Source organism: Poecilia formosa, unplaced genomic scaffold, assembly GCF_000485575.1.
Source record: "Poecilia formosa unplaced genomic scaffold, Poecilia_formosa-5.1.2 Scaffold55, whole genome shotgun sequence".
Taxonomy (NCBI): domain Eukaryota; kingdom Metazoa; phylum Chordata; class Actinopteri; order Cyprinodontiformes; family Poeciliidae; genus Poecilia; species Poecilia formosa.
In genome coordinates, this window is record NW_006799994.1 from 2,787,212 (window position 1) to 2,802,555 (window position 15,344).

Consider the following 15,344-nt stretch of genomic DNA (forward strand, 5'->3'; position numbering starts at 1 on the left):
AACGCGGCGGCGGCCATCTTTACTGCCGTAAACAGAGCGCCGTGGCGGCCATCTTTACTGCCGTAAACAAAACGCGGCGGCGGCCATCTTTACTGCCGTAAACAGAGCGCCGTGGCGGCCATCTTTACTGCCGTAAACAAAACGCGGCGGCGGCCATCTTTAATGCTGTAAACAGAGCGCCGTGGCGGCCATCTTTAATGCCGTAAACAGATCGCCGCGGCGGCCATCTTTACTGCTGTAAACAGAACGCGGCGGCGGCCATCTTCACTGGTACAGAGAGTAAAGATGGCTGCTGCAAGAGTTCTGCTGGGGGACGGCTACGTTCTGTTTCTACAGGTCATAAACTGGTCTCACGGTAAATCTGGTTGCATTTAATTAGTAGGAGCGACCATGAAAAAAAATAAAAATAAATAAAAATTTCAGCAAAAGATCTGAGCTGAGCATCCAGACCTGATTTCAGAACGTAGAGTCCAGACCAGACAACAGATGTTAGACTGATCATCTCTAATCTGGTTGTTCAACTGAAAATATTTCAGTTGAAAATGATTTAATAAATAAAATCCACAATTTAAAAAAGAATCCTGGATTTTTTAAAATAAATCTTCATGCTTTAAGCAGCTTTTCTTTTCCTGAGTGAGGTTGGTTACATTATGTTTCTATTCCTGAAAGCAGAGCCAGTCTCTCTTCTCTCTGTCCTTTCAAACCCAAATAAAAACACAAACCTTCACTTTTCACCGTTTGGTTTTAATCCTGCATCCGGTGAAGGTGTCTGGAGATTTAATGAGCTTACCTGTTCACTCTTTCTTATTTCAGCTGCTTCTGAGCAGCGTCTTTCCAAACACAGAGCTGTGATGAGCCTGACAGCTCTTTCACATCGTGACATGCCTCATGTTTCTCAGACAGACTTGAAATAAACAAGGCAGAGAAACAGAAGAACCTCAGAGGAGCTGCTAGCATCACAGTCTGAAACATCGCTCACTATGTTACATTAAGAATACATGAGCAGCAAACAACAGTTTGATCCAGTTAAAGAAATCATTCAACTCTGAACAACATGGTGGGATCCAACAGAATAAAACCGATAAATTATGCTTTGTGACTTAATGACAAAAATGTTCAAAATTTTTAACAAATTTCAGTGGGAAAGTGAGAAACTACCACAGCAGATGTATTTCTGATTCAGGCATGAGCCAAAAGTATTAATGTAGATTATGAACAATAAACATCATTTGACTTTGCTTATAAATGAGAAAATGTAAACAACTCATTGTTAAAATAATGAAAATGACAAAAGTAAAATATTTGAACACATTAGTTTTGATTATTACGTACATGTTAAATTTCATTTTTTCTTCACACCAAAGTCCTGAACCGGAACCTTTGTGTTTTGTTTCTGGTACACCCATAAATCTGACGCACAGGCTACATCCGCTAACAGCAGCGATGGAAGCAGCTTCTCTTTTCCCACTGTGGTTTAATTTCTGCTTCCAAACGATCTGATTGGCTGCTGCAAAAGACTGTTGATCTGATCAAGTTGTGCTAAAAGGAGTTAGCCTGTCAGAAGCTATGCTAGCCTGAAATAGCATCTAAACGTTAAACATGTAGCAGCTAATGCTAATGCTAGCGTCCACAGTCCACATAAAGAAGCTCCACGAATGATCAGAGAAACTCTAGAAAGACAAATGGATAGAAAAACACTTTGCTCCAATCTGATGAAGAACAGATTTAAAACTAGAAATATCTTTGATATTCAGCTCATGTCTGTTTAATTATCATCAGTTATCTTATTCTCTGCAGTTCACCTTCCAAACAGTAGGTGATGCTACAGAGAAATCTAATAACGCATCGCTGCACAGATGGCAGCAGAAGAATAAAAATTGATGAATCAGGATCTGATGTAAACCCAATCACAGCTGTATCAAAGCTCTCACACCTCAATCTGAATGATTGGCTCACATTTCTGAACCAATATTAAGCTAACAGGTTTATGTCTCTTAGTTCAAGACTATTTTTCTGTTTTTTAGATCCACTCCAAAGTCACCAATTATCAACTTCTATAAAACAGTTTTTATGAAATGCGTTCAGCAGAAAACGAAGGCAGCGCTACATGCTTCTCAGAAACATGCTAACTGCTAAGTTAGCATGTTTCCAGTTAGCATGCTAACTGTTAAATATAGAAACATGCTAACTGCTAATTGTAGGCAGTAATCTTTAGCAGCGATCTGATCAGAGCCGATGCATTACATCTCGTCTCTCACGTTTCCTCAGGAAACTCTGAAGCTGCTTGTCTTTCCATCAGGTTTCTGCAGAGACTCGGATCAGCAGCTGATGCCCTTCAGGGGTAACCTGTTTATGCTACACTGTTGCTCTCTATCAAATGACGACAGTGTACACATATCTAATTATGGATGATGAATAGCTGAACAAAATTAAATAAAACTGAAAGTACGAGTGGATTTGATTAATTAGTTCTGTAATACAACAAGTGAAGTTAATTCTGAGTGAAAGTAAAAAATGGCCAATTAAATCAGAAACAGCTTTCCTAAACGTCTTATAGCTTGGGCATCTCATTTAGAGATCTGCTCAAAAAATAAACACCAAAAATGATTTCTATAAATCTCAGGAACAACGATTATTGGAATTATTCTGGTATAGAAATAAAGATATGACTGCAGAGTCTATAATCAACACTAAATGCACAAAAAATCTGCTTAACTAATATAGTTTGTGATATGAATATCTCTTTGAAACTATGCAGTTCCAATCTAGAGATCAGATTAATCGTGATGAATCGATTATTGAAATAATTGTCAACTAATTTAGGAATTATAACCAGCGCTAGCAGCAGAAGTGGCTCCTGGTCTTCAGACTAAACAGAAATCCTCCAACCGCTAAAATCCTCCATCTTGTTTCCATCTGGTGAAGAAGGAAGTTGCTCTGAGTGTCTTCAGGGGTTTTTGTGTCGTTTCCTTCAGTGGTTCTTGGTGCAGCGCCCCCACAGGCCAGGAGGGGAACAGGTTGGTTTGACTCAGAGCCACAGCAGCTGGAGGTGGAGCAGATGGTGAAGTTCTGGTTCCAGTAGAACCGGGTTGACTGGACCATCAGGAGGAAAACACCTTCAGTATTGGAACTGGGTCTTGTTTGTCCTTACGACGAGCCGTTCCTCGCTATGTGGATTTGCAATGTGAGCTGCTGCCCTGATTCTGGGGGTCTCGGGTTAAAACAGCGCCCTCTCCAGTCTGCTTTTGGATCATTCTGTATGTTTGTTTGTCCGGCTGCTCCTCCGTCTCACCGCGGTAAAAACTCAAATGAATCTCAGAAACAGAGGAGCAGTCATGTAAAGCCTGGACTGATCCGTGACACCCGTTAGTTTCTCTCACTGACACACTGACGGCTCTCTGCAACGCCGTCAACAGGAATATCGCCCCCTGCAGGACAGATGGATCACTGCAACGTGTTTTCTCCTGGTCATCGTCCAAAAGAGGATGCAGGAAAACTGAGAGGCTGAGAGATACAGAGCAAACCTGAGAGGCAAAAATAATAGAGTGAGTGAGAGTCCAGGGTGTTTGAGTGACAGGAGCGATAAGGTCCATCATGCCGTTGTTATGAGCAGCCGGGGGAAACAGCATATAAGCCCCGTCAGACATGCTGCAGAATTAGCCGGGAGCCGCGCCGCAGACCAGACCCAGGCGGAAATCGGGATATTGGTGGATAAGGAGGAACGAAATAACAGAAGGTGAGACACATGAAGGGGAAAGGTGCCTGAGTTCGAACATCTGGGTTCTGGTTCTGGTTCAGCCGGAACAAAATTCAAGCAACAGCTTTTCTGATTCACTCCGAGGACAAAATCACAGAAAACCTGGAGGAAAAATGTAAAGTTCAACAGGAATCAGCGGCGATTACAGGTTTCTGAAAGCCTGGCATAAAACACTCTGTGCAACGTTACGACACTCAGAGCTGATCCGGTTCCAGCCTGATAAGGAGAAAAGGATGAAACCAAACCTGGAAACAAAACGGAGCCGGAGCGGAAAACTAAACAGGGAATAACTGAAACCAAAACCTTAAAAACCTGCAGATTATGACAAGGAGTCTGTTCTGCTGGAGGGGCAGAAAACGTCATTATTAATCTTATTTCTTTATATACTGTTTTTAACACTTTAAGAGGGTTAAAACTCTATATATCTGTTACTCCTGAATGTCCCTGAGCAGAATAATAAAGGCTGTTTCTATTCTATTCTATTTTTTAATTAATTAAAAGCCAGACTACTGAGCTGACTTAATGTTGGTGGTTTAAGTTTATGAATTTTACACACAAACATTTTTTGTTTAAATATAAACTGATGGAATTTGATACAGTATGGAAACTTACACAATAAGTTAAACCAATTTCCTCTCTAGACGGTTGAATAGAAAAATGGTTTGTGAATCAAATCGCTGGACACTGAATGGTTTCCTGTCTCATCGGAGTGATGAGATGCTGCAGCCGCTGCTGCAGCCGCTGCTGCAGCCGCTGCTGCATCACCTCGACCGCTCCAGCATGCTGACGGTCATCAGCAGATCCACGGCGGCTGAAGGAGCTGAGGGACGAGCAGGAGCTTAACGCCTCAGCCTCTTGTTTTATAAAAGCTCCACTGCTCCACGCTGCTAAACGGATCTATTCCCAGTGAGGAATGAGAGCATTAAGACAGACACGCTGCACTCTGCAAGGCCCTGCCGAGCCCTCTGAGCTGGAACATTTTACATCTGAGCCGCGCTCCTTACAAGCTCCCCTGATGCCTACATGCATCATAGGAGGGCTGCAGGGGCCGGCCGGCCAAACGGCCATGTGTCTTACAACGTGACAACAGCTGTGGGCATTTCCATTAAAAAACACACAGATCAAGTGTTACAGCTGCACCTCTGGGCGCAGGCGGTCTCTAGCTACCAGGCCTCATTCCTTCCTCACCTCCAGCACCAAAACGAAGGGATTAAGAGGGACAAGAAGAAAACAGCAAAATGGGAAACTTTGGGCAGATTTCACATGAGGCAGCACAAACTGGCAATAGTTGCCACTTTATACGAGTTATAATCCCAGCCAGGCCTCTGGGGGAATCAGTTAGCTTGTTAGCATTGCACCTTTTCCTTTAGCTTCTGCTGACTGAACAAACCAGAACAACAAACACCGTTAGTCCAATTCCTGTTCCAACACGCCTGGACTGCACAGACCGCAACGACCAAGAGCGACGCTTAAAGGCGTCCTTTCATTCCTCCAAGACTTTACACAACAAACATGGCATTTCAATAGCGTTCCCACAACGTTCCCTCAGCCTTCCTGCAACGTTCCCTCAGCGTTCCTGCAACGTTCCCTCAGCGTTCCCACAACGTTCCCTCAGCCTTCCCATAACCTTCCCTCAGCCTTCCCACAACGTTCCCTCAGCCTTCCTGCAACGTTCCCTCAGCGTTCCCACAACGTTCCCTCAGCGTTCCCACAACGTTCCCTCAGCCTTCCCATAACGTTCCCTCAGCCTTCCCATAATGTTCCCTCAGCCTTCCCATAATGTTCCCTCAGCCTTCCCATAATGTTCCCTCAGCATTCCTGCAATGTTCCCTCAGCGTTCCTGCAACGTTCCCTCAGCCTTCCTGCAACGTTCCCTCAGCCTTCCTGCAACGTTCCCTCAGCGTTCCTGCAACGTTCCCTCAGCGTTCCCACAATGTTCCCTCAGCGTTCTCGCAATGTTCCCTCAGCGTTCCCTCAGTGTTCCCACAATGTTCCCTCAGCGTTCCCGCAATGTTCCCTCAGCGTTCCCACAATGTTCCCTCAGCGTTCCCACAATGTTCCCTCAGCGTTCCCGCAATGTTCCCTCAGCGTTCCCACAACGTTCCCTCAGCGTTCCCGCAACGTTCCCTCAGCCTTCCTGCAACGTTCCCTCAGCGTTCCCACAATGTTCCCTCAGCGTTCCCTCAGCGTTCCCTCAGTGTTCCCACAATGTTCCCGCAATGTTCCCTCAGCGTTCCCACAATGTTCCCTCAGCGTTCCCACAATGTTCTCACAGCATTCCCATAGCGTTCCCACCACTTCGTTCCCACTCAAGTCATTTTTACCGCGTCACGTTTCGGCTCTGAGTAAATGGACGTTAGATGCCGTCGTCTCCGGTTTCTATAGCACTTCTTTTCTGCCGGAGGATTTTTAACAGAGTGATACCTCTGTATTTAAAAGCTTTGCTGTCAGGAAATCTTTGGAAGTTTTCTAACTCTTTTCAGGAATAAAAATAAAGTTCCTGTTATTAAACATGAACCCATTTTAAAACAAAATGTTTCCAGCAGCTTGAATCTGAAAACAGGAAATAATTGGAGAATAACTCCAAATGAAGCTCCAACATTTAGCTGATTAGGAGCATAACAATCTGCTCTGATTTATCTGTGATCCTTAAATAATGATGTATTTTCAGATAGAAATAAAAACATACATGCACAGGTTAGCCAATCAGAAGCTTCCAAAGCCATGTGTGGTTTTATTTTATTCACAGATGGAAACTGTATGTAAACTTCTGGTCTGAACTGTGAGCGTAGAGCTGCAGGTTTCACAGACGAAGCCTCATCCTGCTCCTGGTGTGCAGTGGCTTGCTAACGCGCTAAGCTAGCACCAGCGTGTTTCTACATTGTGATGTTACTTGTTGATAGGCAGACATTAACGTTTGTTCCTCAGTCAGGGCAGCATAGTGATGACATCACAGCATGCTGTGAGTCTCTTTTTAAAGCATAAAAAAGCTTTATTATCCAGAAAAACCCAGATCTGTCAGAACTAGATCATGTCTACAGACGGAGGAGTTCAGTAAAGCTCTGAAGTTCACTTGTTTGGTCCAGACCAACAGATTTGATTTCATCTTGGGCGTTTCTGTAAATGAATTATAATTTGTACACAAAATGTCACATCTTTGCTCCCATTGGACAGAATGCTGGAGGCGGGACAAAGCACAGACCAGGAAGTAAACAAGCTGAGTTTCTGTTGTTACACCATGAGCTCCATTCTGAATGTGAAGAGCAGCTCAATCAGCTTTCATAATGTCTAAAAGCTGCTGCAGCTGAATTATTAGTCAGAATCGTCAATATTAGAAAAACACAAATGTGTTTATGTTTCCACCAACAAACGCAGAGAGTTTGTTGACCCGACCTTTGAGTGTGACAGCAGAGCAGCTTCAGCGTCTTACCAGAGGATGGGTGAACTCGGGGGCGTGGTCGTTCTTGTCTGTGATGGTGATGGTGGCCGTCGCTGTTCCTGTTAGGCCCACCTCACTTCCTGCCATGTCCTTCGCCACGATCTCTAATTCATACGTCGTAGTTGGGAGAGTCTGCAGGAAAAACACAAAGAGGCAAAGTTTAAAAAGGAGGAAAGAAAAATCACTGCAGTGGACGCCGGAGAAACGGAGAAGGATTTTACTCTGCTGGAAAAAATGACAAAATTCCCTCCAGGTGACCTGAAAATGATTTCCAACGTCTGAGGATCGTTTTCCTCAGAAATGAATTTTAATAAGGTCTGAAAGAACAAAGATGAAAACAAGAGAGAGACTGGAGGTCAAATAAGGTCCGTCCGTCATAATTATGTGCTGCTTTGTGTTCATGCATCACATCAAATACGATAAATACTTTAAAGTTTGAAACGTGACAAAATGTGTCAAATTGCAAAGGGTTATGAATTAGTTTGGAAGAGGCTGGTGTAACAATAAATAATCTAGAGAGTGTGTGTGTATGTGTGTGTGTGTGTGTGTGTGTGTGTGTGTGTGTGTGTAGGATCCTGTTTTCCCTGGATTGATGAAACTGGAGTGCAAAAAGACAAATTAGATATTCCATCCATTGTCTGGTCTGCCAGCATTCATAATCCATGATAAAACTGGAGAACTGTAGCTGCTAAAAGGGTTGGGGATTTATAACGATCAGAGCAGCAATAATAATTTGTTTGCATAATTCACCTCTAATAGAAACGTTAACTGAATAAATAAGAGTGGAGCCAGAAGTGATGCTGGGATTTCTGGCCTCATGGGCTGGAAGCCTCTGGAGAAACGCCGCGCCGCCGCGCCGCTTCTCCTCTGGAGAAACGCCGCGCCGCTGCGCCGCTTCTCCTCTGGAGAAACGCCGCGCCGCCGCGCCGCTTCTCCTCTGGAGAAACGCCGCGCCGCCGCGCAGCTTCTCCTCTGGATTGTAAATTGACCTTGGCCCATATGCTCAGTCTGCTGCTCCCAGATCAAACACACAGACACACGATCACAATCCACAGCCTGACAGACAGAAATGAAGAAATAATGATGCTGATGTTCCTCAAAATGAAAAACAGAGGAGAAAATAAATTACAGACGTTACTTTAAGGAATCCATCACAGCAGAATCTCCTGGTTTCTTAAAGCACTGCAGTTTCAGGATGTTGGTATGTGGAATATTCCAGGTGTAGGCTCTATTATGATGAATGTTAGCTTAGATTTAGCCAGACATGAATATAAACGTGTTTATGTGTGGCTCCCGTAACCCTCACAGCTGATGTGACTCATATGAAGCGTCTCTTCGTATCTCAGGTCCTCAGACAGTCAATCAGATTATTGTTGATGAAACTGATAAGCAGCTGAGAGCTGAGACCAGGATACTGTCAGCCTGAGAGTGTGTGTGTGTGTGTGTTTATCAGTGACATGTTTGTCAAACTTATTGCTCTGAACAGTTTCATCTAAAGCTGACAGCCGTGGATTTAATAATCAGGGGTTGAAAACACAGGAGCGAAGTTTAAAGACTTCATCAGATGAAGATGAAAGAAAATCTGATTTATTATCAATAAAAACTGAATCTGTTTGATCTAATGTTTCACCACTTAGACTAAAAATAGAAGAATTACTAAAAGGGAGAAAAACAGGATATTGTTAGAGAATATATAATGAGAACCAGACTGAACGTCAACAGGAAGCGATCTGTCCAATCACAGCTCAGCATCTGACTTTACATTGATCTGAAAAGATTATGAAGATTTAAGAAACAAAAATTAATATAGAAAAACTATAAATGATATAAAGTCATTTAGGTAATAATTTATGATAAAAACACAAATCTAGATGAATATTAATTTTTTTATAATTAGAAAAATAAATCCAACATCAAAGATTACATCATCATCCATCCATCCATCCATCCATCCATCCATCCATCCATCCATCCATCCATCATCCATCCATCCATCCATCCATCATCCATCCATCGTTGCTTCCTGTCCAATCATTGCACAAGTTAATCGTAAAACTAAAAACCAGAAAATGAATTAAATGATGAATTAAATATTTAACATCAAACAAAATAAAACTATGAAAAAATTAAAATGATATAAATTTAATGTATTTTTATAATTCACTATAAATTATAAGTGCTTTTTAAATCCTAATTAAATGACAACGTGGCATCATGCTGTATAAACATGTAACACAGAAACGTTGACGTCTCGCTGCTCTGCAGCGGTGAAGCAGAGACGGAGTGAAGATGGTGAACAGGTGTTTCCATCACACCTGCTGCGCCCAACAACACACAGCGGCTAGCAGATGGTGCTCCACAGACCTGGGAGTTTAACTCCATGCACACAATCACACACCACTGCACACGTGTCAGCTCTGCAGCGCTCAAACACACACACACACACACACACACACACACACACACACACACACACACACACCTGAGTGTTGCTGTGGCCTCCAGCTGCAGCGGCGCAGGGAGAGCTGCGGTCTCTCCGCTGTCTCAACACATGGAGCGCGGACTCCTCCAGCGACTGACAACGTCTTAATGAGCGTTTCCAAAGTCTCAACTCAATTATAAAGTCTCCGGCACCGCCTGGCCTGGAAGGAGGCTGCCATCCGCTGCAGAGCGGCGGGGAGGCCACCGGGAAATTTTCCTCCAGGTGTTAAAAACTTCTGGCAGATTCTGATACAGATCCTTCCTTCAGACGTGAGGATTTGTCAGAAAACGCCTGACTGAACCTGTTAGCAGCTGCACCATCACAGTCGGTGGAAATAACTGCTAATATTTTAACAGAACCCTCCTCCTTATTGGCACCCCTGGGTAGGAAGTCAAAGAATCCTTCAATTAAATTTATCTCTTAATGGCAGCAGGACAATCTAACAGGGAAAATGTTGAAAAACCAAATAATCAGCAAAGCACAACTGAGAAGAAATTCCTGACAAACAGAAAATGAATTCAACATTTGGCTGGCAGATATTAAATATTTTTCATAACTATACAGCAGCAAGTAAGACAACATTTATTTAAGGACAGTGGTTAATTATGAACCATGTTTAAAGAATGGATACATTATGAAGGTGATTTTCAATGAAAAAAATCAGATTTATTCCCACAAAGTGAAAAAAGACGTTTTATTTTGTTTGGTTGAAATGCAGGGAAAATGTAAAGATGTGACCTCTAACCCCGAGGATCTGACTACATAGACATTGTTGTTAATTTCAATCAATTAATTACATAGATTTTGACAGATAAGAGATTGGTTTTAATATGCAGAAGTCCAGAGCTGGAACCTTTGTGTTCATGTGTTTCTGGTACACGCCTAAACCTGTCGGACCGCTATGTCCGCTAACAGCAGCCATGGAGCGGCTTCTCCAGCACCGCCTGGCCTGGAAGGAGGCTGCCAGAGCGGGCGGAGCCTCTGGGCTTCATTCCTGCTTCACATCCTTCTGATTGGACGCTGGGAAAGACTACTGCTGTGTTCAAGTTGTGCTAAAACAAGTTAGCCTGTTAGCGAAGCTAGACTAGCGTAAAATAGCATCACAATGCTAAGCATGTAGCATTACTATTGAGTTAGTTATTGTTAAGAAAATAAATTTAAATAAGCTAGTTTTAAAACTTAACATGTCTTGATTGAAATAGCCTAATTATAGTTTTAAAATCAGTAACTTATTCTGCCCTATTGATCTTTATGTTACCTGTAGTTACAGCAGATGGTTTGCTAAGATCTTTTGAACTGCCCTTTATCTGTGTGGGAAACAATCAGGAGAAGTTCCAGCTTTTCACACTCATCTGTGAAAAGCCATAAAACAGCAGGAGTTCAGGAGAGTCTCTGCTTCCACTTTGTTTAAACAATGGAGACAAATGGTCTTAGATCGTGACTTGCAGGGAGTTTTAAAAGGGTCAGAGACAGATCCTGGTTGGATGAGCAAAGATACGCCTTATTTGAATAAATTAAAGACAAGAATATGCCTTTACTATAAAACTTTGTACACAGGAGTAACTAATCAGATTTGCTCTTGTAACTCTCCAAAGACGTCTTTGCTTTCCTTTCTTTCTTCCTTCTTTTCCATTTGTCTCAGGTAAATGAATGTAAGTCTCTTGTTCTGCAGTTTCTGTTGTAATTTCTTGCGTTGTCTTCTATTGGATTAAACTCTGTAATTCTGTGACGTTGTTGTTTTCTACACGCGGCCCGCCGGGAGAACCTGGGATCCAAGAAGATCGAGCCAAAGTTTCTTTCTTAATATTATAACCTAGAACCTTTTTCAACATTATTCAATCATTTGGCAGCAAAAATGGTTTGGAGTAGAAAATGTTGCTTATTGTTGCTTCTTCCTCCCACAAACTAACACATCATCTTTTCACATTGCTTGTAGAGAGGTCGGGTTTTTTCTTTAACAGACAGCGACGGACAGAAAAATGTAATGTATGTTAAATAAATGGTTCACTGTGAACTTCCTGCAGTTAAAGATCCAACAGGAACGTAATATTTAAGGAGAAGACGGATGAAAACGGTCCGTTTCCTCCCTGGAAGAGAGAAAAGACGAGTTTCACTGAAATGGAGGGAAACTGTAACGGCTGGAGAACGGAGGGGAGAGAGAGCAGCCCGACTCCACCGGCTCTGAGGAAAGGTGTAATATTATAACCAGGTTATTGGCTCCTTTGTTCTGCCGAAGCGCCGGCTGTTCTTCAGGCCTCTTTTCAAACCATCATTATAATGACGACAGGCGTTAAAAGCCTGAGGAAAAATCCACCAGAAGTTACATGAAGAATCATTCATTAATGCTTCATCTGCTTTATATTTCTACACCTCACTGATTTTCTCTGGTTAAAATTAAAACCATTAAATCGACGTTTCATATCAATAAACGGCAAGTTTAAGATCTCAAATCAGCCTTTTTCCATCGTCCAATCACGTTCCTTCCTTCACATCACATGCTTGGACGACTCGTTTCAGCGTATGAAATATTATATGTACTATAAGAAAACAAACAGGAAAAGTTTTGTTCTGGTAAGTGAAACATTGGGGTTGGTTTTCCATCACTGTCAAAGATCAATCGTCTGAAAACCAGCAGCAGCCCTGATATTCATAAAAACTCAAAGCATTAATAACTGAGCTGCTGCCGGACAAACAGGCAGAAGAACGACGAGATAGACTGATTCCTGAGCACAGCGTCAAACTAAGGACAAACACAAAATGTGTGTTTTTGGAACCAAAATCCTGACTGGAAACAATCATGATAAATTTATCAATAAACGACACAAAAGATATAAAAAAATCTGAGTGGAAAAACAGCAGCGCAGACGAATCAGTGGAGAAACAAAAACCCAGGAGAAACGGGAAGAGGTGGAGACGGATGAGCTACAGGTGAGATAATCAGGTGACGAGGAACAGCTGCTGCTGGCGGCATGGAGGGAGCCGAACCGATGGATTTATGGAATATCAATAGAAAGGGAAACACTGATCCAAAATAAATGCACAAATAAGGAAGAGAGTAAACTAAGAAACCAAACAATAGCAAGAAATAACAAATAAATAAAATCTAAGAAAATAAACATCAAAGAAATGCTGAAACTTAAAAATCACCAGAATTCAAAGATTAAAAATATCGAGTTTCCTCCAGGATGGTTCAGATTTCACTCCGTCTGTCATCACATCACCTCTGACAGCAGGATGCTAATCCTCCGCACCATACAAGTGTACTGATGCTGTTGCCATGGTTACCGCTGTTGCTTGTTAGCTAATGCCAGGAATAAACCCAATCCCGTTTCATTTCACTCAGAAGTTGTGCTCATTGTTTCTTTCCACATATTTAGAATAAAACTTCATATTTAGAGCAGAAAGAGAGAGTTTGGATGAGAGCAGCTGGACGGAGAGGCTCAGCGATGAATGAAAACATTTTTGTCTTATAGGAAGAACAATCAGAGTGACTGAGTGACTGGACTGGTTCTGGTGGTTCCCAGCAGAGCGGGTTTCTCCTGACCAACATCCAGACCGACTGTCCTGTAGTCCATTTATAAATTCATCCTCCTAATCAGGAAATGTTTGATCTTCAGAGAGAAATGGGAGAAATGCCCTGATTGAATTCGTGATGTAAAATACAGTTTGGTGTTTGTGTTGCTCCTCATGCATGTTGTGCAGAGGAAACCTGCAGGCAGACATTCTGCATCTGAAACAAACCTGCAGCAGCTGACCGTTTCTCTGCTGCAGAACAAACTGACATGTTTCTGTTACACAAAGAAAACTTCTCACTTTTTTAACTATTTAGCCGCGTTCAACTCGACTGAAGGTCATGAAAATAAAAGGTTTTCTGCTTCCCATCCACAGACACACCTGTGGAATAAATTTTAACCTTAAAGCTCATAAGCAAAAAGACGGCTGGTGAAATTTTATAAATATTTAGTTACACAGAACAATAATAATATTCTATTTGCTATAATGTTCAACCCAACAGCTGCATTAAATTCCAAATGAAGCTAAAATGAGATGAAGCATCAGAGGAGCCGATCGAACATCCAAAGGCCTTAAAATCTGAAATAAAGATATTTTATCTCATAAATGAAACTATTCATAGCCTGCTCTCCTCTGAGTCGCTGCGTCCAAAATCATCCCTGAGGAATCGATTCCTGCAGACGAAAAACTGGGCCATGCCTTGACCTTTGACCCCGACGCTCTGTCCTCCTCCCTGGTGAGTTTCCGCTCCAACACCGAATGTTCCAGGAATTTCAGAAGTGCATTAAAACTGGGGCAACAGCAGGAAACAAGGAGCCCAGACCTGGAACCAAACCCACAACCTTTCTGAGAAACGCAACAAAAGTTTGATAAACTGGGACTGGAACAAGCTGCAGAAATACGCTAAAAATTATAATAAATGATCTGATCAGCAGCATGAAGTTTAAGCTCCGCCCACCTGTACTCTGTCCAAACACACACACACACACACACCACCACCACCACCACCATGCAGCTATGTTGTATTTCTGATGGTTTTCTTCCTCTCACATAAAAAGGTTTCTCATCAGTAAAGTTTCTGGTATTTTCTGTAATTTCATGGTTTCTACTTAAACAGTCGAACAAAAACTTAAAGCTAATGAACAATTCTTTCAGTTGTTAAGATGAAATCAAGTTGCATCAAATGGTTTAATCAAAGCCCGTTTTTGTGTCGGTAAAAATAAAATTAAAGAAGAAGAAAAGTAATTAGCCATTGTGTCGGATCAGAGCGCGCCCGCCGCACGGAAACAAAGGATCTAAACGCTCACTTCATGTTCCGCTGGAAAGACGGACGAGTCGAGTTCAAGAGTCTGGCTGCAGTGATTTCAGCTCCTCTCTGCAGAGAACAAGATGAATAGCTCAAATAATTCAGCTGGAAACTACAAAATGCAGAGCGATTCAACATTCATTCATCTGAAACATCTCCGTGCTCCCCCGGCTGAAGCTCAAAGCGCTGCCAGGCTGGGTTCTCTTGTCCTGCTTCCTGTTTCCATGTGTCGCTCTCTGCAGTCAGTTCAGAGCAGGTCCTCTCCGTTTGCTTCCAGAAGTTCGTCCTTCCACTAAATTCACATATTTTCTGTCTCTGAAGTTGGAAACCAAATCAGATTGTTTCTACAGGAAGTGTTTCTGTTTCTCTCACAGCTGTTAGCAGCCATGATGGAAATTATAAAGGAGATTCATGGCTTCCATCAATAATCACCTCCTGCAGATTTAATAGCTACACATAAATTACACACTGGCAGCAACGCTGAGTCTCTCCTGGGATTACAGAGAATATCCAGCTGGAAGTAGACATGGCCTCCAAACTGGCAGCTCTCAAACACTCACAAGCTAATTACACACACACACACACACACACACACACACACACACACACACACACACACACACACCTCTGGGCAGGAGCATAATCTCATTAGCACTAACACTCACAGAACGCAGAGGAACCGTCTCTGGGTTAGCGCTAGCTAGTAGCTTCTGGGATCAAGAGGCAGCTTTCATTCACGTTACAGGGATGACAGTTTCAAAACCGTCCAGGGAACGAACGACAGAACGGACGAACGACAGAACGGACGAACGACAGAACGGACGAACGACAGAACGGACGAACGACA

The 15,344-nt window shown here is 42.6% G+C and overlaps 1 protein-coding gene and 1 long non-coding RNA gene across 2 annotated transcripts in view; both read right to left on the reverse strand.

Annotated features, from left to right (window-relative positions):
- The window catches only part of cdh13 (cadherin 13, H-cadherin (heart)), a gene marked incomplete at its 5' end in the record, with an annotated part of 63,163 nt that extends 55,674 nt beyond the window's left edge, over nucleotides 1-7,489 (reverse strand). The window contains one exon of the mRNA XM_007553284.2: nucleotides 7,188-7,489. Coding sequence (XP_007553346.2) covers nucleotides 7,188-7,489 — 302 coding nt within the window. The remainder of the gene's footprint in view (nucleotides 1-7,187) is intronic.
- Nucleotides 5,175-6,199, reverse strand: LOC107836390 (uncharacterized). The gene is made up of 3 exons (XR_001662276.1): nucleotides 5,649-6,199; nucleotides 5,429-5,483; nucleotides 5,175-5,373 (listed from the first exon to the last, which is right to left on the reverse strand). It is a non-coding gene; the product is annotated as an uncharacterized LOC107836390 (long non-coding RNA).
- Nucleotides 7,490-15,344: the final 7,855 nt, after the last annotated feature.